Source organism: Typopeltis vanoorti, chromosome 1 (assembly GCF_054136105.1).
Source record: "Typopeltis vanoorti isolate ZY-2024b chromosome 1, IOZ_Tvanoo_1.0, whole genome shotgun sequence".
Taxonomy (NCBI): Eukaryota; Metazoa; Arthropoda; class Arachnida; order Uropygi; family Thelyphonidae; genus Typopeltis; species Typopeltis vanoorti.
This window is the reverse complement of record NC_143549.1, coordinates 117,086,613-117,113,965: the sequence shown is the minus strand read 5'-3', so window position 1 is coordinate 117,113,965 and position 27,353 is coordinate 117,086,613. Positions and strand designations below refer to the sequence as shown.

General features: G+C 36.0%; 1 protein-coding gene across 2 annotated transcripts in view; it reads left to right on the top strand.

Moving 5' to 3' along the window:
* The window catches only part of Mcm5 (Minichromosome maintenance 5), a 288,604-nt gene that overhangs the window by 240,585 nt on the left and 20,666 nt on the right, over window positions 1-27,353 (top strand). For both annotated transcript variants that reach the window (XR_016548356.1, XM_090393095.1), the window contains exon 13: window positions 21,115-21,243. Coding sequence is in view for 1 of the 2 variants with exons in the window: in XM_090393095.1 (XP_090249221.1) it covers window positions 21,115-21,243 (129 nt within the window). In the remaining variant the exon portion in view is untranslated. The remainder of the gene's footprint in view (window positions 1-21,114; window positions 21,244-27,353) is intronic.

Genomic DNA, 27,353 nt, shown 5'->3' with positions numbered 1-27,353 from the left:
TTTGTGATTTTGGAACATTTGAACAACTTTTATTCTTAAAAGTGATTCAGTATAATTTATTTGAGCTGGCTAACACTTTACTTAGTTAATAATGTCCTCACAAAAAAGGAAAATTGATGCAAAGTCTGTTTCAAACAGAAACAAAATTAGAACCTTAAAAGTTCTAGTTTTTAAAAGTTTAATGGGTTGAATACAAAATTGCATCAGTTAACAGGTTGCGAAAGGAAGTGTATGTGTGGGGAATATGTCATTGTCACTTTGAAAGACATTCCTGTTTATTGCCCATGTAACATCTGGAAAGAAGGCACATTCTCTTTCTCCTTCCAAAAATAAGCAGAATAATTAAACTTCAAATAAACATGAAAAGGAGCATAGATCTTCATCCAGTAAAACTCACTCAGCAGAGATGCTGAGTGAATTTTACTGTTCATTGCTGAGAATACTGTTCATTGAGCTAACAAATTTTGGCTTTAATGGATATAGTATTTTGTTTTAGAACAGGTTGTCAAAGAAAACATTTTTTAATTAAAATTTTTGTTATGATTTTAATTTTTTTATGTAAAAGGTAATGGATGGTTGGTTAATAGTTTATTGGTGCAAGAACAGCAAAGATCATACTGGGCCATAGTAAAGGTTACAGCAGTACATAAACAGTGAAAAAAATTTTTTAAACAATATGCATGTACAAAAACAAAACCAACCAATGCAGTGTCTACATGTAAACAGAATTACAGCAAAGATTACAACAGTACATAAATAGTCGAAGAGAAATTACTAAACAATATGCATGCACAAAAATTAAGCTTAGCAATTCAGTATCAACATATAAACAAAATTACAGCAAAGTTACATAGTTTGTAAATAGTTACATAGTTAATTTATGTGTAAATAGGCAAAAATAAACTAAATATATGTATGTACAAAAATTAAGTTATAAATAATGTATCTACATATAAACCAAATTATAATCAAATGTGCTTATGCAAATTAATTCTTTGTAGAAAGTTAAAAACATCATACAGTCTATCTGAGTCTGATAACATCTGCCTGAGTGTATATGGCTTGAGTAGATAGGTAAAAATTTCATTCCTCTCTCGTGTAAATCAGAATATGACAAATAGTGAAATGTGTATTGCATTTTTCACACATGGGAGAGTGATCAGCCTTCAATAAATAAGAATGTGTAAGATGTCTGTGACCTATGTGGAGCCTAGCAAGAATTTGCCTCTTGATACATTCTCTTCATTAATTTCAGGCTTAATACCATATAATTTGTTTGTCAATGCTTCATGCCATTGACCAATTAGCTTTGATCTCATAAACTGTCTGTGGTCTGTATATGGTACTGTCATGTTAATACACCGCAGCAAATTTAAATATGAATGATTGTTCATGGAATCAGCCTCAGCTCTAAAAAAACTTTCCAAACCTCAACAAATTTGGGTGCATGAGATTGCCCCAAATTTGGGAAGCTTGCATCTTGAGAACTTCAGTCCAACAGCCAATACAGCCTGCTAGGAGCACCTTTAGGACTCTAGGAACAACAGTAGTTTTCTCTCTTCTGCTTCATTTGCTAAAATTTTTAGTGCCATAGTTGATTGTTCCCATGAAGATGGCAATGTGATATTGCCGAAATATAGGAGGTATTTATTAAAGTTTCATTTAATTAATATTTCAGTATACATTGTAAATTCCTTAAATAATTTAATAGTCACGTGTTACCAACGTATAAGGCTATCTACAAGAATTAAGAGAAGGAGATCCATAGAAGATGATGGTAGATGTATTATCATTCCATAATTAATGCCATCAGGCCCTACTGCACTAGGGTGAGAAAGTAAAAGAGCTCTTTTTAGTTCTTCCTTAACAAATTGCTGGTTGTATGGCTCAAGCATATTTATAGAAAAATTTAGCCTTTATTTCTCTTGCTGCTCTTTCAGTATTAAAAATTCGGGAGAATATGACGCTGTTGCTGAGATTCTGGCAACATTTTCTCCCAAAGTGTCTACAATAATTTTCAGATCAGCAATAGCACTTCCATTATGGTCTGTGATAGACAAATGGTGTGTTCTATATCTACCTTTAATTTTCCCTGTAGGTAAACATTGTGCAAAGAACAGGAAAGTGATGGCTTCCATATAATGTTCTCTTTGCCCCATGTGAGCAATGAAAGGTGTGCAGATTGTAAGATCAGTTGCAGAATATGAGCAGGTAGGCATATGGAAGTAAGTATTGAGTTCATTATTCAAAAGGGAAGGGTCATTATTGTCAAGGATTCTTTCAATGATTTGACCTCATCTATTTGTGTTGGTGCTACTCCCCCACACAGCATTGTGACCATTAAAGTCACCCATCAGAAGTATAGATTCAGGAAATTGCAAGATAAGGATATCAAGGTTGATTTCATTTAACTTGGCACATGGTGATAAATAAATTGAACATTCTGCAATTAGTGATAAAGCTAATGCTCTTCACCTAGAAGTCGCTTCTTCTCTACTTAAGGCCAAACTTCCTCCTTCCAACATATCTCTTTCTGAAATGAAATCTTTACAGTCCTTGAGAAAAAACAATCGCCTCATTATCACCGAAGCTGACAAGGGGAAAGCAACAGTAGTTATGGGCTCAGCAAATTACAGAAGAAAACGTTCTCTTTAACTTTGAGATTGCTCCACATATCAAGTAATTGATTATGATCCAGACAATTAAAGAAATTAAATTCTCTCCTAGATGAAGTCATCAGTTTAGATGGAGACACAATTGAAAGGCTTAAAACTCATTTTGCAAGGCCTCCTAGATTTTATGGTCTTCCTGAAATACATAAGATTGACTTTCCTTTTCGTCCAATAGTAGATTGTATTGATTCTCCTACTTACCGTATAGCCAAATATCTAGCTAAATTATTGAAATCTCACATAGGCAACTCTAGTTCCTTTCTTAAAAACTCCTCAGATTTCTTAGAAAAATTGAAAAATATCTCATTGCAACCTACAGATCTTGTGGTTAGCTTTGATATAGAATCTTTATATACAAATATACCTCTCAAGGAGACTTTAAAATTACTGGCTGACATCTTTCCAGAAGACATTATACAACTATTCGATTTTGTAATACACTCTGGATATTTCTTATGTCAAAACAAATTTTACAACCAAGTAGAAGGAACGGCCATGGGAAGTCCTCTCTCTCCTGCTTTAGCCAACTTTTATTTAGAACATCTAGAAAAAGTCTCCTCATCTATATTCCCTCAACCATCCTTTTGGTAAGATATATAGATGATATCTTTACAGTATGGCCTCACAAGAAAGACTCCTTACCTTCTTTTTTAAACAGTATCAATTCTTTACATCATCGTATAAAGTTTATTATGGAAATAGAAAAAAACAACCAGTTATCATTTTTAGACGTTCTCCTCATCCGGTCACCTTCATATACTCTAACAACTACAGTTTACAGGAAACCAACGTTCACGGGTCGGTATATTCTTAAAGAATCTGCCCATCATCCTCGTCAAAAAAACAGGAATAATAAAATGTCTAATCAGAAGAGCCAAAACTAATTGTTCTACTTCTAATTTTCTACAGAAAGAACTTTCTACTATCCAACAACACATGAAACTCGATGGCTTTTTCGAAAAGAGTACACAACATCTTCTCGATTCTTATAATCCACCTCTAAACAACAAAGATTCAATACGTCGAGTTCCAATTCCATAGATCTTTGGGATTTCAGAACCTATTTCAAGAATTCTGAAGAAATATGAGTTAACAGCTACGTATTCACCTATTAATAAGTTATCTTCCTATTTTCCTTCTTCTAAAGACAAATGCTCAACTATGTCTCTTCCTGGAGTTTATCAAATTCCCTGCAACTGTGATCTCTCCTATTTTGGACAAACTGGATGCTCTTTAGAAAAAAAGAATCCAAGAACATCAATCCTCCATTCATCACAACAAACCCGAAAAATCTGGATTGGCCCAGCACAGGATAGAAACTAACCACAACATCCTTTGGTCTGAAAATCTCCTCAATAATTTCAAAATTTTTTTAAATAAAAATAATGTGGATTAATGAGTTATTCTGATTAGACTTTCCCAGATTTTTGATACAGATATACAGTCATTCCAATTAAGGTTAGGACGATGGAGTAAGGCCTCTACGCTTGCTTTGAATAAATATTCAAATTTATAACGGGATCTATGTAAGAGGAGATTTTCAGACCAAAGAATGTTGTGGTTAGTTTCTATCCTGTGCTGGGCCAATCCAGATTTTTCGGGTTTGTTGTGATGAATGGAGGATTGATGTTCTTGGATTCTTTTTTTCTAAAGAGCATCCAGTTTGTCCAAAATAGGAGAGATCACAGTTGCAGGGAATTTGATAAACTCCAGGAAGAGACATAGTTGAGCATTTGTCTTTAGAAGAAGGAAAATAGGAAGATAACTTATTAATAGGTGAATACATAGCTGTTAACTCATATTTCTTCAGAATTCTTGAAATAGGTTCTGAGTTCTACTTCTAATTTTCTACAGAAAGAACTTTCTACTATCCAACAACACATGAAACTCGATGGCTTTTTCGAAAAGAGTACACAACATCTTCTCGATTCTTATAATCCACCTCTAAACAACAAAGATTCAATTCGTCGAGTTCCAATTCCATAGATCTTTGGGATTTCAGAACCTATTTCAAGAATTCTGAAGAAATATGAGTTAACAGCTACGTATTCACCTATTAATAAGTTATCTTCCTATTTTCCTTCTTCTAAAGACAAATGCTCAACTATGTCTCTTCCTGGAGTTTATCAAATTCCCTGCAACTGTGATCTCTCCTATTTTGGACAAACTGGATGCTCTTTAGAAAAAAAGAATCCAAGAACATCAATCCTCCATTCATCACAACAAACCCGAAAAATCTGGATTGGCCCAGCACAGGATAGAAACTAACCACAACATCCTTTGGTCTGAAAATCTCCTCTTACATAGATCCCGTTATAAATTTGAATATTTATTCAAAGCAAGCGTAGAGGCCTTACTCCATCGTCCTAACCTTAATCGGAATGACTGTATATCTGTATCAAAAATCTGGGAAAGTCTAATCAGAATAACTCATTAATCCACATTATTTTTATTTAAAAAAATTTTGAAATTATTAATTAATATCTTCAATTCAATCATGTCTCTGCTTAAAAATATTTCCTTTTAATACATAGTGATATAACATCACATGACTTGTTCTATTTATAAATGATCTATTGTTAGTATTCCACCTTGTATTTTTTAAACTGTTCTTGTAGTGCCACTGAAGATGGTCTGCAATTTTCAGACCAAAATATTTGGCTAATTAAATATCTTTCTTGTGAACACGTGTTTATATTATACAGTCTTTGTCACAAGTGTCCTTAAAATATCAAATATTAAGAAGTTAGTAATGATGTAATTTTTCATGTAGTACTATCATGATATCCTGTACACCTCTTGAGGGTACAGGAGTCTGACGATGATGAATTTTTCGCTATTCAAATTGATGATTTTTGTAATTGTTTGGTATTTAGTTAGGATTTTATGATCCTAGTATTGTCTTCATGCGTAGCAATTATATTCAAGACGGGAATGTGTATGTATGCATGGAATGCTGGCAGTGGTAGGTGCTGGGAGACATACATGAGTATCTTGATCTCAGTATTTAGTGGCAGCCGAGATGGTGCTTCAGAAACTGATGATTTTCAGTCTCTGAATGCCAGCAGTGTGTTGGAGAATGGAGAGAATGTTTAAATATTTACATATCGATTTAGCCTGGGGTAGTTTAGGAGTTGATTTGTGTGAATGGCAATTGTAAGCAGAATGTGTGATGAGAGAAATGGAACTACTAAGAAAGGAGATGGAAGGAATGAAGGCTAAGTTAAAGAAGGTAAATGACGATTTTGGGAGAATAAAGAGGTTGGCTGGTGTGAGAGGAATGACAGTATGTTCAGCATCAGAAAGAGAACAGCATCAGTTAGAATGAGAGAGAGGAAATTGAAGATAGACGAGAGAGTGTGTGGAAGTAACAGGTAGAGAGGTGGAGGGGGAGGATTGCAAGCCATAAGGGTCAAGGATGCCATTGAGAGAAGAATGAATGAATCTATTTAGCGTGTCATGTATGGAGAGTTGATGATTCAGGGTGTATTGCCTGGTGAAATGACAGAGTAGTAGTGAAGTGGAGTGAAAGTGTGGAGGAAATCATAGTAATGGTTGGGATAAATGAACAGAGAGGTAGCATGAATTGAGATTTTAGGTTGATGTTAGACATAGTGCAGTAGAAATGTGTCCAAGGAAAGATAGTGAGCATGTTGACTCAGTATGATAATGCAGAGTGGAGGAGAAGAGTGGTTATAACAAATGAGATGATAGTGAGAATGTGCAGCAAAAGGGGTCTGGAATATGAGAATTCATGGAGTATGTTTGAGGATAGAAGGGAGCTATATACAAGGGATGGATATTGTATTTGAATGCAGGAATTTGAAGAGACTGTTGTTTTCTGGGCAGTTGAATGTGTCAGGACAGGGAAACTAGATTTGTACAGGTGGAATGTTGCAGGAATGGCCTTATGAGGGGATAGTGACTTGAGAAATGAGCTGGGTATACACTGTATTACAGAGCCTGGTGGAGTATGAGGAGAGTAATATTGGCTATAAGAAGGCTGGCAATACTCTTGTTTTTCTGTATACAAATGCTAGGTGCATTAGAAATAAAGGGAATGAGTCCTTGTGTAGAGGCTTAAATGCTGTGAGGACATCATGTTGGAGGCTTAATGGATTGTATATAGCACTCAGAAAGGATTAAAACAGAATTTAATACTTCCTATATTTCGTCTCAATCACTGAGACATCTTCAGGGATTACAGAAAAACTAATGTAACATCTACACAAATATACCACGCAATACTAAGCCCAACTACGTGGGTGACTCTAAAGTCCTATCTAGGTAGAGCACCCTCTAAGGGCAGTTGTAGGTGGGATTTCTGATGATGAAAAAGGGATTTAAGTATGTGGTATTGATCGACTCTGCCTCTCCAAAGGTTGTTAGTATTGTTGAAACTTAGTTAACTGAGGATGTTATAAAAGGGATAAAAATCGATGGGTATAGTGTTGGAGTGGTATTCATGATAAGAAATGAATTGTGTGCGCTCAGAGCAGAGAATCTCAGTGGAAATAACACAATGCCTTAAAAGTATATGGTGCAAGATGGATGTTTATAGAATAAGATATTTAGTGGGTTGTTGCTGCAGACCAGGGAATATAGATGTGATGAGCAGGAAATGTTTAGGCAAATTAGTTTGGTAAGTGCAAAGCGAGTGATCTTTATTGGCGACTGCAACTATAGTGATATAAACTGGGCTGTGAAGAGACAGCATGCAATAATAAGTGAACTGAATTTTTGAATTTCTTGAAGGACAACTGTCTAGGCAGTAGGTAGTGGAGGGAGCATGTGGATTGAGAGATCTGGATTTGGTCAAAGCATCAGACGATCTCATTATGATTGAGATAGCATAGCTTCCCCCCATTGATGAGAGTGACCATGTAGTCCTGACTTTGAAGATAAATAGGCATGGAGAGCTCTCAAATCAGAAGGAAGTTATGTGGAGTAAGACAAGTGACTATTATAGACTTATAAACCGGCTTGCAACAGTGCAATGGATAAAAGAATTTAAAAGAAGAGAGGTCATTAGTGCATGGAAGATACTTGAGAAAAAATTGTTGACAGCAGCAAACAGATTGCATACCTCAAGTGAAGATAAGACAATTTGGAGTCAAATGGATGACAAAGGAATAAAAGGAGGACTTGCAGAAAAAAAAGTTTATGGTAAGCATATAAAAAGAGGTGGAGAATAGTTGCATGAGGAGAATCCCAAGGAGTTTTTTGCTATGTGGCAAGTAGAAGGAAAAATGATAGTGCATGGATTATATTGCAGGATGGAGATGAGAATCTGCTGACCAAAGCAGATGGCATAGTTAAACTATTTAATGATCACTTTATTAGAGTGTTCCATCCTGACACTACAGGCTTTATTCCTAGAAGGATAATGATTGGCAAAGTGTTAGAAGTGAATGGAGAGGATGTATTCTGTATACCGTAAATGTCAATAAGTCAGGTGGTGGAATATCACTATGTGTTTAAGGGAATGTGCTGCGAAACTGACTGTGCCATTCACTTGACTGTTTAATGAGTCTTGCAGTGGAGCTGGTTCCTGGAGAGTTGGGAGGAGGGCAAGATAGTACCATTGCATAAGTTTGGTGGTAGAATGGAGGTATCAAACTACAGTTCTGCTTGTGTTTCTGTAGTTAATATTTTGGAGAAATTGGTAAGAACTTATACAGAATTGGGCAGGTGAGCATAATATTATTTATGCAGGCCAGCCTGGATTTGTTAAAGGGGGGCTCCTGTTTTAATAATCTGGTTACCTTTTACAATAGAGTAATGAGGAGTAGACGAGGACAAGGCATACACTGTCATTTTTTTTAAATTTTCCAAGGTATTGGACAAGGTGCCACATGACAAATTGATTTTTATGTTGCATCATATGGGTTTGGATATCAGGTTAGTGGATTAGATTGGTAATTGGCTCTCTGATAGATATCAGAGTTGTATATGGGAGGCAGTTTCAGGCTATAGGAAGGTTACAAGTGGAGTTCCACAGGGCTCAGTCTCCTGGAACCATTGTTGTTCAATCTTTGTCAATGATATTATCACAGGACTGCAGGGAGATGTTCAGTTGTTTGCAGATAGTGTAAAGCTTGGGAGGGTTATTAGTAATAGTGCTGATGTTTTGACTCTTCAAGAGGATTTGAATAAGCTGGAATGGTGGACAAAGGCATTGGGATGTCAATTTAATGCAACCAAATGTAAGGTTTTAAAATTTGCGATTTGCAGAAGGGATGTTTCATACTCACTTTATGGAATTATACTGGAAGAAGTAAAGGAAGCAAGGGATCTTGGGATGATTGTCGATAGAGATTTAAAGTTCTGAGGACATATTGCAAAGGTTGTGAAGACATCTCATAGAATTGCAGCAGTGTTGAAGAGAACATTGACCCCAAGAGAAGTGTTCTGGTCTCATTGTATAAAGCTTTGATCAGACTATATCTGGATTTGTGTGCTCATATCTGGTCACTGGGATTTGAAGGGGATGAAGTAATATTGGCGAGGGTGCAGAGACGGATAACAAAAATGTCAGGTCTGTACAACATTGATTATAAGGATTGAGTGCAGACTGCAGAATTTGGTGAATAGAGGGCAAAATGCAGTATATGATAGAGAAATTTAAGCTGTTGAAGGGTTACTATCATATCAACACTGAGGAGATTTTTCATATGATAGAACGAGGGAAAGAAATAAGGACAAGAAGCCATCCCTGGAAGTTGTAAAAGGGTAAGGAGTAAATTTTTCGCATGGAGAGTGGCAGAAGCATGAATTGCATTGCCCAAGAGTTTAGTGAATCTGCAGACATGGATGATTTTGAGGAGTGGTATGATCATTGTATTTGCTAGTATTGACCTCCTGTAATGAGTCTTGTGACTCCATGGGTGTCAGGAAAATAAGTTTCCGGGGTGGGGAGGACATAAATCTTTTCTATTAAATTTTTTCAAAGTAATTTACAGTGGTATTTATTTTCAACTTAGTTTCTTGATAAAGGAAAGGTTACAAAAGCATTTTTTTAACATTTATTTATTAGAACACACAAATCTCTTGATTGTATCATTATATTAACAACATTTAGATGATATTAAAGAAGAAAAAAAACTGGTTCTCATAGCTCAGATTGTGAAATTCACTTACCAACCACATTTTTTCAGTCCTATTTCATCATGCAAATACTCCCTGTATTTCAAAGACAGCAAAATATTCAACAAGTTATTGAAAAATCTACTTCCTATGAAAGGAATGAAAAATAATAATAAAAGTGATATAAAAAATTGAAGATAAAGATATTCAGGATGTAGGGAATAGTTTTGCTATAGTGATGTTCCTTGAGGATATCATTGCACCTATGGAACTTTCACTAGTTTGTCATAGTGAGCAAATTTCTTATTATAGTGTTTGCTGCAGTGATTGTACTTTAAAACATTAATTGATCCAGGTTGAAGGCATGTGCCTTCCACGATGCTAAATAGCCCAAAGATAGAGCATCATAAGTTGAATTCCAGTCGCCAACTAGAGGAACTTTTTACTAAGCCTTTTTTTGACCAATTCCCGAGTTAGTCAATCTCTGGCATGTGCAAGTGGGTATTTTCTCTCAGAACCTCGGGGTTTCACCCCATAAATAAGCTCAAAAAAAATCGACCATAGAAACCATGCTATTTTCAGGCAGCAAACATAGTGTTAGGATTAGGGACCACTTGTCAGTTGCCTCTCTTTTCCAGACGCCATGATATTAGTGATAGTCTTGGGCCAGCTATCTCTGATTGGCTACCAGTGGAGATTGAACTTCCCCCCCCCCCTCAGTCTCCAAAAGTTAGATAGGGCTAAAACGACCTCACCTACTCCCTATATGGGAGTATTAGCTGATTTTTTTTTTTTTTTTTTTTTTTTTTAAGTTGAAAAGAAAAAGCTGACTATTTTTTGGCAATGGCAATTTCTATAGTCTAATTATTGCTTCAACTCCTCTGACCGAATCACTTATTCTAAGAGAGTCACAGAAATTATACTTGCTGGCAGTAAGGCTTTCATTCTCATCAACTTTCCAAGCCTTCCTTCAACAAAAAAAAAAGTATAACAAAGCATTTGAAGGGGAAAAATTCAACTTATATAGATAGCTTGAATCCAGAACACCAACTTCATCCTCAATATATTCTGATACACACTGCAGATGCAAAACTTTTACTCATCAGTAGATCTAAATCTGATTTTGTAATTGCCAACAGTAGAAAACTGCCTTCTGGTCCCTTGCTAAGGCCATCAGATGCAACTTCTGTGCTCCTGCACTTCTCTTTCTCATCCTGATGGCACCACTGTTACTGTACCCAAAGATATAGAGGGACTCCTATTATTGCTCTTTCTCTCAAATCTTCCATACTGAAATCTGGATGCCATATGCCTCCTGTAGTTTTTCAGCAAAATGACATCAGAAAATTATCAAATAACTTGGACACTAAAACATCTTCAGGTCCTAATTGGTATCTCAAATGTTGTTCTCCAGAGCTAACAGCTGTCCTATTTGTCTCTACAATCTTTTATACTTAGCTGACACCTATCCTAATGTATGGAAGCAATCATATATCCAGCCTATTCCAAAAAAAGGTAGTCTGCCATCAAACTATCAACCATTCAACATCACCTCGGTGCTCTCTGAAATAATCTAGAAAGTCATTAATGGTCAACTTCTACATTACCTAGAGGCCTGCCAATTAATCAGTGACCACTAATATGATTACACCATTGAAGGTCATTGGCTGACCTCTTAACTTACATCACCCACCACTGGATATGTCCAATGGAAAGGTTCTGAGTATTATGCTGTTACTCTTGACATTTCCAGAGATTTTAGCTGTCTGGCATTGAGACTCTTTAAATTGCCATCCTTTTGTCTATTTAACACCTTCTCTAATTCAGTAGCTAACTTGTTTATCTTGGGCAACACCCATATAGAGTGGCATAATTAGCTTATATTATACCATCATATTATTTAAGTTAATATATGAATATGCTTTCATTGCCTAGGTCCCAAATTTGTCCGTCCATCCTCATTCATTTAGTATCCAAACAGAAAACCAACAGGGTGTATTATATAAGGTGAAGATTGGATAATGAACCAGTACTTATAGTTCTTTGCATTACTTAAGGCTTAGTGAAGATTCCATACTCTGTCTAGCTGTAATCCTTATGCGATCCCCACAAATTTTTGGTAAAGATTCTTCCTCTTCCTTTTTACCTCTTTTACCTTGCGGTGTCGAGGGTGTTCTATTCATTTAACCACAACCATACTCAAGGATAAGGTGGTTAGCCCTATGCCTTCCAGTGTATCCTATGTATGTAGAAGCATTGAGTTCTCAAGGCTGTGAGAAACTGGAGAAAAACCCTGCAGTCTGCGCCCAAGATTGGCTAACTTGGCTATGTCTAAGAAAGATCCTAAGCTCCTCAGCGACGGGAATCGAACCCAGGACACTCCTTTCCTAGGCATATGATGGTGAGGCGCATAGCCACTCGACTAACCGTGTTAGCTGGTAAAGATTCTAAATACTGAATTTCATTAAATTCATCCATCCAGAGTCGAGTCATTGCATGTTTTATTTGAAAACCATATAATAGTGTTGTTTCCAGATGATTTCAATCAAATCTGTATGGACAAAATGAATAATAGCAGCCTTTGCATTTTGTGAACTGCAACTAAAATGTGAGCTAATGTATTACTTGTTTTATTTGGAAGCAAGATAATTTCAATTAAATTTGTACTGACAGAATGTGTACAAAAGTACTTTCTACTTTTGTACACATTCCTTTTGTCCATATATTCATATGGACAAAAGGAATGTGTACAAAAGTAGAAAGTATTTATGGAAAGAAAACTTGGACATGCTGCAATGGTAATCAGTTAAAGAAGAAAAAAAAAATCTTCAATTTATCTTTCATCACTAAATCAGTTTGGCCATAAAGGAATTTAAAAAAAGATCAGTAAGCATTAATATAAAGGTACAAGAATTATTGGAAGAAGAGAGGAGGAGGGCAGTGATTGCAAATGAATCAGTGCATAGTTATTTAGAAAGAATGGTGTGCAGTTTGTGAGTAATAGACAGGTGCCAGAAAGTAGTATATGAAGGAAAAGAATCTGGTGCGCTGTAGGGCTCTGTGATGGCCACTGCTGCTTATTATGTACAAATAAATGATAAAGGAAAGGATTTTAGGGAAAATATTGAGTTTAAGTTTAGAGGGTGCAAAAATGCCCAAGGTAGCTTATAAATTAACTGGATAACTTGATTATCCAGTTAATCTATAAGAACACACCAACAAGTAGAGAAGTTATCATTCTTTTTTATAAGGCCTTGATGTGGCTATATTTGGATTACTGTGCCCAGTTGTGGTCACATGGGTTTCTTGCAGTGATGGAGGGAATTGTCTCTTGTTTAAATTTGTACATTTAGGACCTTAATATATGTTAGACCATATCACCCTATATCATCTCCATGTATCTCTTATTTTTTATTTTTGAGTCTTTCAGTTTTTCTCTTCTACTTTTTTCATTTAAAAGTCTTACTTAAGACTAAGGTTATATAAAGTTACATAAGGTTATATAAAGTCTTAGTAATCATAGTAATTTACTTAGTTATCCATTTGTCATGTAATTACGTCGTACTCCATGGATGTTTCCATGCAGTTAATAATAATATTGAAAATTTGCTCTTGGAAGATTGCATCAGCATTCTTCTGTATTACAAATGAACAAACTCAATATTGGATGCATGAATTCTTTAAATTATCAAATCTTATCAACTGGAAAACTTGAAATATAGGAGTTACATGAAACTTCTATATCCCCACCCCCACCCTCAATAAAAATTATCTGTTGTTGCAGTATCACATCATGAAATAAATTCACATCATTTGCCTTAGTATCATGGAATACTAAGGCAGTTGATGTGAATTCGTCAGCTTCTACATACAAGTAGCCTAGTCATGATTTCACATGCAAACTTTGTTTACTTCCACTTGGATAAAGGATTAACCTCGAACTTCTTGGCAAGGCTAATTTAATTCTATGAAACTTACCTCATTCCAATATTTCATATGGATTTTTGACTATAACTATAGATTGTGGGTCAAAGATACGTTATATGCATCTCTTAACATCATCACAATGCTTTAAGCAAAAATCTGTAATGTTGTCTATTTTCATGGTTTGTTTCATGCTTTTGTCAGTCAAGTAACAGATTCAGAAAAACTGATACTTCCAAGATCTGGACTTCGGAATATCCTTATTTATGTCGGAACACTCATGAAAGGTTAGTAACCAAAAATTCACTGCAAGGAATTTTTGCAGTGAATTTTTGGTTGCTAACCTTTCATGAGCAAGGAAGCATTTCCCATGAAAATCTTTAAACTTAGCAAACAGATCGGTTTGCAGGGCCAGTATAATTACTGTATAGAGGAGGGAGCGCTTGCCATCGATGCTTTACTATAAAGTTAGATATTTCATCTAAACATACTTGTGTTTCGGATGAAATATCCATCCATAGAATGCATCTAACTTGAGTCAGATTCTTCCTCATTTTGGAGTCTTATTTGAGAGAACAGGGCAAACATCAGAAACAGAAAATGAGAGCACGATGGGTTATAATTATGTGGTGGAAATTATTGCATGATTCCATTGCTGTGTGCAGAACTATTGAAATGATCTACAAATGAACCTTTTTTTTTTTATAGGCTTACATGAAATTCATGTTTCCTTTCTGATGTTCAATTGTGTTATAATTGACATTTTATTACATTAAGTGATATTGTTATTAATTTTTTAAAATTAATCTGTTTTAGAGAGTTATTATTATTATTACAGGCAACTCCAAGGAGTTGCCTGTAAAAGGAGGAGGAGACCTCCGCATAGCCTTTAAAGGAATGCGGAGAACCGACCAGGGCTTCTGACCTAATGTCCAATCCTCACCTTCTCGTGGTGCACCCCATTGGGTATCTACTTGGATACTGAACGAACGAGGATGGGCTGGCAATTTGGGATTTAGCCAACCAAACTGTATTCTTATAGGTTAAACCAAAATAAAAAATGATGGTACAACATGACAAAATTTCATACCGGCAGGTGCGTCCCCTGGTTAAACGCCCCCGTTGTTTTTGCCAGGGAACCAGGGCAAACAGCGAAAAGTCAGCTACTGGAACAAATCTGAAAACACACCTCATCTCAACATCGCCAGAGTTAAAGATCAGTACTATCAACATAAGAAGCCTGAATGGCAAAGAAATGGACTAGCTGAAGAATTAGATAAATACCAGATCGACATAATAGGGGCAACTGAAACAAAAATGACAAAAAATGGTGAGATCTTGCTGAGCAATAAATGCAAAATGTTATATTCAGGCAACGAAAATCAAGGAAAAGAAGGAGTAGCCATAGTATTCAACACAAAATACGAGGCTAATCTTCTAGAATGGCAGTCAGTCTCAAATAGAGCAATGTGGGCAAATATGAGAATGGGGAACTGGACGAGACTTATTTGTGCCTATGATCCCACAGAAGGTTCTACTAAAGTAGAAGTGGGGTTATTTTTTGAGTCTTTAGAAAAAGCAACTGACACAATGAAAAAGGAAAAATTGGTCCTTGTTGGGGATCTAAATAGCACAGTAATTAATGATTGTGAGACATACAAATATATTTTGGGGAAAATTTGGAGAAAAGAGCAAAGCTAATAGTCATGGCAAATATTTGTTGGATTTCTGCTCAGGACATGAACTGGTTATTACTAACACCATGTTCCAACATAAAAATGTGCACAAATTCACATGGAGAGAAGAGGCAAGGAATAAGAAAAGTCTCATTGACTATGTTATTGTTGATGGTGATGTTTTGTCCCTGATGCAGGACAACAGAGTGTACAGAGGATTTGAAATTGAAAGTGATCACTATTTAGTCTTGAGCACGATAAAATTGAATTTCATATTGAAAAGAATGACGTGTAAGAAAGTTTTAAAGTGAATAAAAGTTGAGCAGCTCTCAGATGTGAACTGTAGACTAAAATACACAAAGTTTATTGGAAAAAAAAAAAATGAAAGAGTTTGAGAACAGGAATCAAACCTTGGAGATTCAGTGGCAAGCCTTCAAGAAAGCCCTGATTGATTCAGCTAGAGAGGCATGTGGTGAAGTTGTCTGCAAGGATAGAAAAATTAGAACCCCATGGTGGACAAAGTAAGTTAAAGAGGCAGTGAAGGAAAAGAAGAAAGCATATCAAAAGTTCCTGGCAAATAAGTCAGCTTGGGCTCTTAGAGAATACAGAGACAAATGCAAGAATGCTAAGCACTGTGTAAAACTAGCTAAACAAAAGTCATTGGAGGACTTTGGCAAGAATATAGAAAATAAATATCAAGACGCTGGCAAAATATTCTGGAGGTTGTTGAAGAAGCTTAGGAATGGAGGAAAGAGTGCTGCAAAAGGAGTTAGAGATGATAAAGGTGACATGAAAACGGGAGAAAAAGATATCTTTAAAGTATGGAGTAATTACTTTGAAAAACTGCTAAATGAAACAAGCAGCGATGTCAGCACAGTGTTAAAAAATACTGACCAGGCATGCAGTCAGGAATACATATCCATACTTGAAGTAGAAAAAGCCATCAAAGGCTTGAAATGTGGAAAGGCAGCAGGAGTAGATGATATTCGACCAGAGATGCTGAAGTATGGTGGTATAAGAATCTTACAGTGGCTGCACTGCATAGTTCAGAAAGCCTGGACAGAGGGACGAATTCCCGATGATTGGAGTAGAGCTCTCATAGTACCCATATATAAAAAGGGAAATAAAACTGAATGTGAGAATTACAGAGGTATTTCTCCACTGAGTGTTCCTGGCATCTATGCAAGATCTATGCAAGTATACTTGAGAAACGGTTGAGAAGAATTGTGGAAGAAAAGCTGGGTGAAGAACAAGCTGGATTCAGGCCAAATAGAGGCTGTCAGGATCAGATCTTCACTTTACGACAAATAGTTGAGAAAGCATGGGAATATAACAAAGTTCTGTATTTAAGTTTTGTCGATTTGGAAAAGGCATATGACAAGGTGCCAAGAGAGAAGCTATTCAATACGCTACAGTTATATGGTGTCAATGGGGCATTATATCAAGCAATATTTAGTCTTTATTTGAGTTACAAGTCAATAGTTAGAATTGAAGGAAGTACAGGAAGATGGTTTAATGGTAAATCTGGTGTGAGACAGGGATGTACATTATGCCCTCTGTTATTCATTATCTGTATGGATCACATTATGAAGGAAAGTGGTAATAAGCATGATATCAAAATTGGAGATGTTAATGTCAGCTCTTTGCTTTATGCGGATGATGTTATACTTCTAAATAAATCCGCTACAAGTCTGCAAGATTCTATGACTAAATTGAATAACTGTTGTAATAGATATGGTATGAAGGGCAGCAATAAAAAGACAATGAAAAAAGGCCGAATCATTGAAAATGTCAACTGTGTTGTGAATTGGGATCCTGTGGAACAAGTAAAACATTTCAGCTACTTAGGCACAATTATTAGTGAAGATGGTAAATTAAATATAGAAATAGATAACAGAATCAGCAAAGCTAGTATGGTGGGAAGTCAATTAAATAAATTCATGTGGAATAAGAGAGAAATTAGTCGGAACACTAAATTAGATGTATACAAGACAGTGTTCAAACCAGTCTTATGGATCTGAGAGCTGGGTCAGAAGTAAAACACTTGACCGAAGACTAGAGACTGCAGATATGAGAATCCTGAGAAAGATTAGAGGCGTGAACAGATGGCATGAAAGGCAATATCATATTAAAAACGAGGATATTAGGAAAGAACTTGACATTGTCAGCATCCAGGAATGCATTAGCAGAGCTAATCTCAAGTGGTATGGTCACTTAAACAGAATGGGCGAAGAAAGATTAGCAAAACAAGTGTTCTCTGCCAGGTTGGCAGCAAAACGACCCAGAGGAAGACCAAGATATAGGTGGATTGATACGGTAGAAAGTGCCTTAGACGATAGAAATATAAGATCTGATAATGTTGGAGTCTTGACAAGTAACAGACTTATTTGGAAGAAAATTGTAGATAGGAAGTTAGTAATGATGTAAATTTTTCATGTAGTACTATCCTATCCTGTACAACTCTTGAGGGTACATGGCAGGAATTAGATGGTGATGAACTCCAAGGAGTCCTTAGACTCATCAAGGGAAGCCCTCAACATCATGTCACGAACTATTCAGCATTTGTGCACTTTCTATCATACTTTGCTTTGAACTCACTCACCGTCCAAGAATAAAACCCACAACAGATTCTGGCAACATATTCCACTCATTCACCACTCCCCAAGCAAAAAACAACCTTGTTCTAACATCCTTGCTAACTACACTCTTACCCAGTTTCCATGGATGGCCCTAGTTCTCCCACCACCACACCTGTTCTGAAAAATTTCCTCTGAATTTATCTTGGAAAAAAACTCTCAGTAACTTGAACATCTCCAGAATATCACCCTTTTCTGCATATCAACCATTTTCTGTATCCCACAAATTGTCAACCTGTTCTCGTAAAGTTCATTCCATAGACCTATCACCATCTTGGTCACTTGTCTCTGGATCCTCTCCACCACCTCCCCATCACCAAGAAACCCTGGCACCAAGATCTGCACGCAGTAGTCAAAATGGACTCTTATCAAGGCTTGATAAAGAACAATAACCTGCTTGTCTCTGCTCATCAAAGTATTCTTCAGTAATCAAGTGAACTGATGAGCTGCTTTAGCCACTTTTGCTATGTGCCCCCTAAACTTTAATTCCCTGTCCACTAACACTCCCGAGTCTCTAGCTTCATCAATTTCCTGGAGTTCAGTTTCACCAATGTGGTATTCCGTTGATGATCTTTTCATCCCATAATGCATAACCTTACACTTTGACACATTAAACTGACATCCATTCACCTTAGCCCAGTCTGCCAATCTTTTGACATGATGTGTATTAACTATTGCTCTACTCAACTTTGCATTATTGGGAAACAACTGAACAGGTCCTTTCAGATTCTTTCATATATTGTTAATGAACAAATTAAACAGTAGCAGTCCAAGAACAAAACTCTGCATTTATACCACTTGTCACAGGCCTTCTTTTGAACTCTACTATCTGATATCTCTCCATCAACCACCCTCCTATTCATCTCACCAACCCTATAATCATCCCTAATGTGCTGCAGTTTACTGATTAGAATTCCATGTGGTATCCTATCAAAGGCCTTTGCAAAGTCCAGCAGTATCACTGTAAACTCATTAACCTTATCCAGTTCAGCTGTCACTGTATTATAAAATGCAAATTAGTGAGGCATGATCTACCCTTCACAAAATCATGCTCCTCCCCAAAATAGGTATTCTTTTTTCACCTATCCGTTATTGTATTTCATTCTTGACCAACTTCTCCAATCGTTTGACAATGACTCTTGATATGCTGATCGGTCAGTAATTTACTACATCAGTCTTGGGGCCTCCTTTATGCAATATAAATATTTTCCCCTTGGGAGGACTAATCCAGAGCTGAGATTACTTAGATTAAACAATATGGTCAAGGGCACTGACAATTCCTTTGCTGCTTCATGTAAGACTCAAGCTGGTATACCATCCAATCCCACAGATGTATTCACATTAAGATTCTGTAATATGCTGTTCACCTCCATTTCATTTGCCTCAGTTCCCGGTATTCCTTTTCCACCTATCCATTCCTGTATTTTGTTCTCGACCAACTTCTCCAATCGTTTGACAATGACTCTTGATATGCTGATCAGTCGGTAATTTGCTACATCAGTCTTGGAGCCTCCTTTATGCAATGTAACTATTTTCCCCTTGGGACTAACCCAGAGCTGAGACAGATTAAACAATATGGTCAAGGACACTGACAATTCCTTTGCTGCTTCACATAAGACTCAAGCTGGTATATCATCCAATCCCACAGATGTATTCACATTAAGATTCTGTAATATGCTATTCGCCTCAGTTTCCATATAAGCCATTGGTTCCTTCATTCCTGCAATATCACTGCCTGGATGATATACTCTTGTAAAGTGTTCACTTAGTAATTCGATATTTCGACTGATTCAATTACCTCCTTTCCATCGGCATTCCTTAAATCATTCTTCCATATAAATTCTTTCTTTTGCTTCCAGCATGTTGAAAGAACTATTCTCTTTAGCCTGCTTTGCTAACTTCCTTTCATAATCTGTTTTTGACTTTCTTACCACACTAGTTACCCTTCTGGCCTGTGTTGTACTGTTCATGGGCCTGCAGTTCACCTCCCAGGTGAACTGCAGGCCCATGAACCTCCTTAAATTTCCTCCACAATTGTTTCTTTTTTTTTTCTTTTTTTTTGCAGCTCCAACTTGGTGTTATTCATCCATTTAACTCCCACTTGATGTACACTCTGACTCTAGGTTTGCAGTCTGCCATTACTTACTAAAGCACTCCTTTACCACTTTACCATGCACTATCAATGTCCAGCCCTTGCAGTTTTACATGCCATGGTAGTGATCCAAGCAATCTCCTAAGCTTGTCATACTTACCAGCCCTGTAATTCCACATATACCCCCATCTTAACTGAAAATTCCACACATTTAGCCACTTCCCAGGTCAAGACCATATGATCACTCTCATCAGTTGGTGGCCACGTGGTCATGTTCATTATAGACAGATCCTCAGTTGCATTTACTAGATTGTGCACTCTCAAACCCCTAGTATATTCCATTACATGCTGTCTCAGGTAATTATCCCTTAGTAACCACATAAAATCCATTTCCTTCCTCCTGTATGCCCTCTCTTTCCAATCTGTGTTACCATAGTTGAAATCCCACATAATGATTACGTGTCCTCCACTCATTGAGTCTATTTGCCGATGTAAATAGACTCGATGTCTATTTGCATTGAATACTGTCTCCATCATCTTTTCTATCCCCTCGTCTATGGCAGCATCCAACTATATATTTTGTTCTGCTGGCCTAGATCTCATGCCAGATGACCTCAAATGTGCTATTCTCACTGTCCTGCAGTTGAACTCCTACTCTCTTTTGTTGCATGGTTATGATTGTCAATTAAATATTTAGGCTATTTATTTTTATTTATCTCATGAATTCATACTTGGTTTAGTGGTGAAAACAGTTTATTCAGGTAATGAATGCATGCTGCGTAATTTAATTTTGATTTGTAGAATAAATCTTATTTTTGGATAGAAAACTGGGAATGTATAAACTTTTAATTTGTAGGTTGTATATGATATTGTGTAATTAGTGGTGGTTTGCTGATACACTGCTTGGAGCTTCTCCCTTTTATTCTTTTCATTTGATGGATTCATAATTGGGATAATAGAAAACATTAACTGACAATCATGTTACTGTATAATGGAAACATTGTTACAAATTTCTTTTTTATTAATAGTAAGTGTGGGCCTCGGCTGTCTCAGGAAGCTGGTGAAAAGCTAAAGAATCATTATCTTGTGATGCGTAATGGTGCCCGTGAACATCAAGTAACAGAGAAAAGGTCAAGTAGTATTCCCATAACTGTGAGGTATGTGATAATCATGCAGAAAAATTCTTAAAAAGGCCCTTAAAAAAATTTAATTTTTTTTTTTTACTACTACTACTTGTGTAGATTTAAAAGATAGCACATTTCATTATCAAAAGGGGTTTGAGAGTGTTGAATCTCGTAAAAGTATCAGAAGATCTATCTAACTGCAGTAGCAACTCTACCTCTGATCAAGGAGAGTGACCACACAGTTTTGTCCTGAAAAATTGCTGAACATGTGGAAATTTCAGTCAAGAAAGGATTTATGCAAAACTACAAATCTGAAGATTATGACAAACTTAGGAGGCAACTTGTAGCAGTGCCATGGCATAAAAAGCTATGTGGAACGAATGTCATTAGTGCATGAGAAGAAGCCAAAGATTATTTGAGTGAGGAAGTATAAGACTGCATAACCAAGGTCAGGAGGATAAACCAAGTAGAGATTAAGTGGATGACTAGCAATATAAAGTAGGAGCTGCAAAAAAAGAAGAAAAAAAAAAACATTATGGAAGGAATATAAACAACAGGGTGATCAGCATGCCCATGAGCAGTATAAAGCACAAGCAAGAAGTGCAACTGGTTTGGAAGGCTAAATCAGATTTTCAAGAGAAAATTATCTAAGCAGGCCAAAGTAAATCCAAAAGTGTTTTTTCACTACATAGCAAGTAAGAGAAAGAATGATTATGAAAAATAACTTTAATCATTGCTGATGGTAGGAAAGTTGCAGAAGAAATATTATAGTTCAGTTACTAAGCGATCACTTTGTAAATGTATATCATCTGGGTGGTGACTTGTCATTTACTGAGGTGACAGAGACTGCTGTGAGCATTGAGATAGATGAACTGAAGTTATTCAGTATATTAAAAGATGTGAATATAGCAGTGGGCCTGGACGATATGTAGCTCATATACTATGCGAATATGCAAGTGAACTGACACTCCTCTGATGAAGTTGTTTTATCTAAGTCTCAGCTCTGGCAATATTCCAAGGGAACAGAAAGAGGATAAGATAGTTCTGTTACATAAAGGTGGCTCCTAGACAGAAGTAGCAAATTACAGATCAATTAGTATCTATGGATTTGATATTTTAAGGATACTTGCGACATAAAGATTGAATAATATAAGCACGTAAACACAAGAAAGATATTTAATTAGCCAAATATTTTGGTCTGAAAATTGCAGACCATCTTCAGTGGCACTACAAGAACAGTTTTAAAAAATACAAGGTGGAATACTAACAATAGATCATTTACAAATAGAACAAGCCGCATGATGTTATATCACTAAGTATTAAAAGGAATATTATTAAGCAGAGACATGATTGAAATAAAGATATTAATTAATAATATTAAATAACATAAAATGAATATGAATTAATGAGTTATCCTGATTAGACTTTCCCAGATTTTTGATACAGATATACAGTCATTCTGATTCAGGTTAGGATGATGGAGTAATGCCTCTACACTTTTTTTGAATAAACGTTCAAATTTATAGCCGGATCTATGTAAGAGGCCAGTTTTTGACCAAAGGATGTTGTGTTAGTTTCAATTCCCTGCTTTTCAGGTTTGTTGTGATGAATGGAGGATTGATGTTCTTGGATTCTTTTTTCAAGAGAGCCTCCAGTTTGTCCAAAATAGGAGAGATCACAGTTGCAGGGAATTTGATAAACTCCAGGAAGAGACATAGTTGAGCGTTTGTCTTTAGAAGAAGGAAAATCGGAAGATAATTTGTTAATAGGTGAATACGTAGCTGTTAACTCATATTTCTTCAGAATTCTTGAGATAGGTTCTGAAATCCCAGAGATGTATGGAATTGGAACTCGACGTATAGAATGTTTGTTGTTTAGTGGTGGATTATAAGAATCAAGAAGATGTTGTGTACTCTTTTCGAAAAAGCCATAGAGTTTCATGTGTTGTTGAATAGTAGGAAGTTCTTTCTGTAGAAAATTAGAAGTAGAACAATTAGTTTTGGCTCATCTGATTAGACATTTTATGATTCCTGTTTTTTGACAAGGATGATGGGCTGATTCTTTAAGAATATACCAACCTGTGAACGTTGCTTTCCTGTAAACTGTAGTTGTAAGAGTATTTGAAGGTGACCGGATGAGGAGAACGTCTAAAAATGATAACTGGTTGTTTTTTTTTCCATTTCCATAGTAAACTTTATACGATGATGTAAAGAATTGATACTGTTTAAAAAAGAAGGTAAGGAGTCTTTGTTGTGAGGCCATTTTGGGTAAATCTTACCCAAAAGGATGGTTGAGGGAAAATAGATGAGAAGAGGACTTTTTCTAGATGTTCTAAATAAAAGTTGGCTAAGCAGGAGAAAGAGTACTACCCATGGCCGTTCCTTCTACTTGGTTGTAAAATTTGTTTTGACATAAGAAATATCCAGAGTGTATTATGAAATCGAATAGTTTTATAATGTCTTCTGGAAAGATGTCAGCCAGTAATTTTAGTCTCCTTGAGAGGTACATTTGTATATAAAGATTCTATATCAAAGCTCACCATAAGATCTGTAGGTTGCAATGAGATATTTTTCAATTTTTCTAAGAAATCTGAGGAGTTGTTTAGAAAAGAACTAGCGTTGCCTATGTGAAATTTCAATAATTTAGCTAGATATTTGGCTATATGGTAAGTAGGACAATCAATACAATCTACTATTGGACGAAGAGGAAAGTCAATCTTATGTATTTTAGGAAGACCATAAAATCTAGGTGGTCTTGCAAAATGAGTTTTAAGTTTTTCTATTGTGTCTCTATCTAAACTGATGACTTCATCTAGGAGTGAATTTAATTTCTTTAGTTGTCTGTTGATTGGATCATAATCAATTTCTTGATATGTGGAGCGATCTCGAAGTAAAAGTGAAAGTTTTCTTCTGTAACTTGCAGAGTCCATAACCTGTTGCTTTCCCCTTGTCATCTTTGGTGATAATGAGGTGATTGTTTTTTTCTCAAGGACTAAAGATTTCATTTCAGAAAGAGATATGTTGGAAGGAGGAAGTTTGGGCTTAAGTAGAGAAGAAGTGACTTCTAGGCAAAGACCATTAGCTTTATCACTAGTTAGATGATTGAGATTGCGTTCAATGTTAACTAGGAAATCTAGATATGGTATCTTATTAGGAACAATAGAAAAATCATGTCCTTTTGACAGGATGAGGGTTTCGCTATCAGTTAGGGGACGTCTGGATATATTGACAATCCAATTATCTGGAGTTTTGAAGGGCTTGAATTGTTTGGAAGAAAGAACTTCATATTTGCGATTTAGATGTTGACTTAGTTTATTATATGCTCGTTGAGTAGAATAGAATGTTTAGCCACATTTAGAACTATGTGTGAAAGATGTGGATCCAAGTTTGTGGAAATATAGGTGCGAAAATCAGAAATATTATGACTGTTAATAGCAAGATCACGTTTAGCAGCTTTAAGTTGGTTGCGGATTAAAGATAAGCTGGTATTCCGGTAAATATTATGAGCACCAGGAGATTTTATAGTTTCTTTAATCCTAGTGAAATTGGGAATAATCTTGTTGTTGCGGCATTTTTTTAAGAAATTGATCTTAGCTCGTAACCTACCTTGTATAACTGAAAGCTTTCATAATTTACCGGTTATTTTGGTGGCATTTTCCCCATGAAGGATTAAACTTTGATATTTTAAGAATACTTGTGACATAAAGATTGAATAATATAAGCACGTAAACGCAAGAAAGATATTTAATTAGCCAAATATTTGGCTGATTAAATATCTTTGGTCAAAAACTCTCCTCTTACATAGATCCCGCTATAAATTTGAATGTTTATTCAAAGAAAGCGTAGAGGCATTATTCCATCGTCCTAACCTGAATCGGAATGACTGTATATCTGTATCAAAAATCTGGGAAAGTCTAATCAGGATAACTCGTTAATTCATTATACTAATTATAATGAAGAGCCAAAGGCTTCAATTCGGCGACATGAACTTATTTAAGTTAAGGGATATTATATTATATCCCATATTGTTTCTTAGCCGAATAAGAAACTCAAAGAGTTTCATGCCGAATATAGAAATTATATAAAGTTCGGCGATTCCAAGCATAAGCAAATACCTGGATAGAGCAGCAACTGACCCTAGAAGGTAGTGCAAGCTGAGGCAACTCATAGAAAGGATGGAGCAAGCTCTGATCACTATTCTTGATATTTACCCATAATGTGAACTTAACTCCTAGGAGCTGTATTATTTGTTCAACATTATGAGAGAAGGTCACTACTCAGACCGGTTTCGACCTTTTTTGAGGTCTCATCAGTGAGTAGGTAGACCAAGTTAATATCAAGTTTGTAGTGAACAGAACTTGCATCCCTTCTATGAGAATTGCCAACAGGTGTTCTATTAAAATACTAATTATAATGAAGTGCCAAAGGCTTCAATTCGGCGACATGAACTTATTTAAGTTAAGGGATATTATATCCCATATTGTTGTATCCCATACCTACTCACTGATGAGAAGATTCTGATGTTGAAACAAACATTGACGTGCAAGGGTGAGGAAGTCATGTTACCTCTTTGCAAGGCCTTGATATGATTGCACCTGGACTACTGTGTTCAGATTTGATCTCCTGGGTTCAGTTGGGATAAGTAAGCTGTGGAAAGGTGCAAAGAATCATAACAAAGATAATATTGGAATGATGTAATATAGATTATGAGGGTTGATTGAGACCATGCAGACTGCAGACACTGGTGAACAGGAGAAAGAGAGGTCTATAAACTTCTCAAAGGGTGTCATAGATATCAATAAACAAAATTTTGTTATATGGAAGGTAGGGAGAGTATAAGAGAAACTGACTTTGTGTGTGATTAAGAAAGGGATGGAGCTACATTTTTCTCTCACAGAGCAGTGAGTGGAACATTTTGCCTATTGAAATAATGAGTGCATCCAGTGTTGACTGAGTTTAAGAGAATGTGTGACATCTAGAACATTAGGCTGAGATTAGCTGAGTGATGCTCGATCTGTATTAAAGGAAATGTGTTTGAATGGTTTGAATGAGGGTTTTCTGGATGGCAGAAGTAGTTTGAGTTAAATCAGTTATTTAAATTAACTGATTTAAATCAGCTTGATCTGTTAAGTTGGAGAAGTGAAGTCGAGGAAGATCTCATTGTTTTGGGGTAATTAGACTAGAAAATCCCTTCAGATTTGTAAGCAAAGAGATCAGTGTAGTTATTGAAAGTGAAGAAACAAAGGTATGAAATGAAAGACAGCATATATGACATATATGTGACAAACTGTGTTTTTGTGCTCTGAAGATGCTGGTTATAACACCAGCGAAATATCAGCAATAAGTTAATAAATTAATTATTTACTTAGTTTCTGTGTTCTAATATATACCGTTAAAAAATAAACAACATGTTCGACGAACACATAAGTCTGTCCACAAGTTTCTTTCTGATTGTTTTCATTCTTCATTAACACCTCTGAATTCTTTGCCTTTGCTCTTTTCAAGATTTTTCCCATTCTCTCTAAATATGCCCTCAACTTTGTTCCACAACATGCTTTTTGAATTTTGTAAGTATTCTTGCCTTTTCCCAAATTGCCAACACATCCTGGGCTTAAATGCTGGGCTCTCTCTTCCATGTTGCCTTCTTGTAATGGAAAAATAATACCTTGACTTCTTTATTGGATGGGAATTTGAGTGGGGCAACATGGCTGACATCTGTCTAAAAAAAAGCCATGTTTCTGTTTTCTTCTTGGTAGTAGTGCTGCTTACCAATGTTCTTTACATTTTTATAATGTAACTGAAGACTATTTAACATCTGTTATGATTGTTTGAATGTGCACAGAGAAAATCAGCTTAAATTCTGGATTGTACTTGTTAAAACATGTTTCGGTTGCAAATATGCATGTTGTAGTTTGCTTATTATGAATATTTCAATATGCAAACTTTGGCATTCTGTCATTATCCTGAAACATTAAATAAATTTTTTAAAATTTTTACTTTGTTTTTCACTTTCTATATAGAACAAAATGAAAGGGTGCCTCAAAGAAAAACTAAACTTTAAATAAGGACCACTCTAATGTGCACGTGCATGCATGCAATCTCCCTAGCATGATCTGAGTAAGTTTGCATAAATTAATCCTGAAT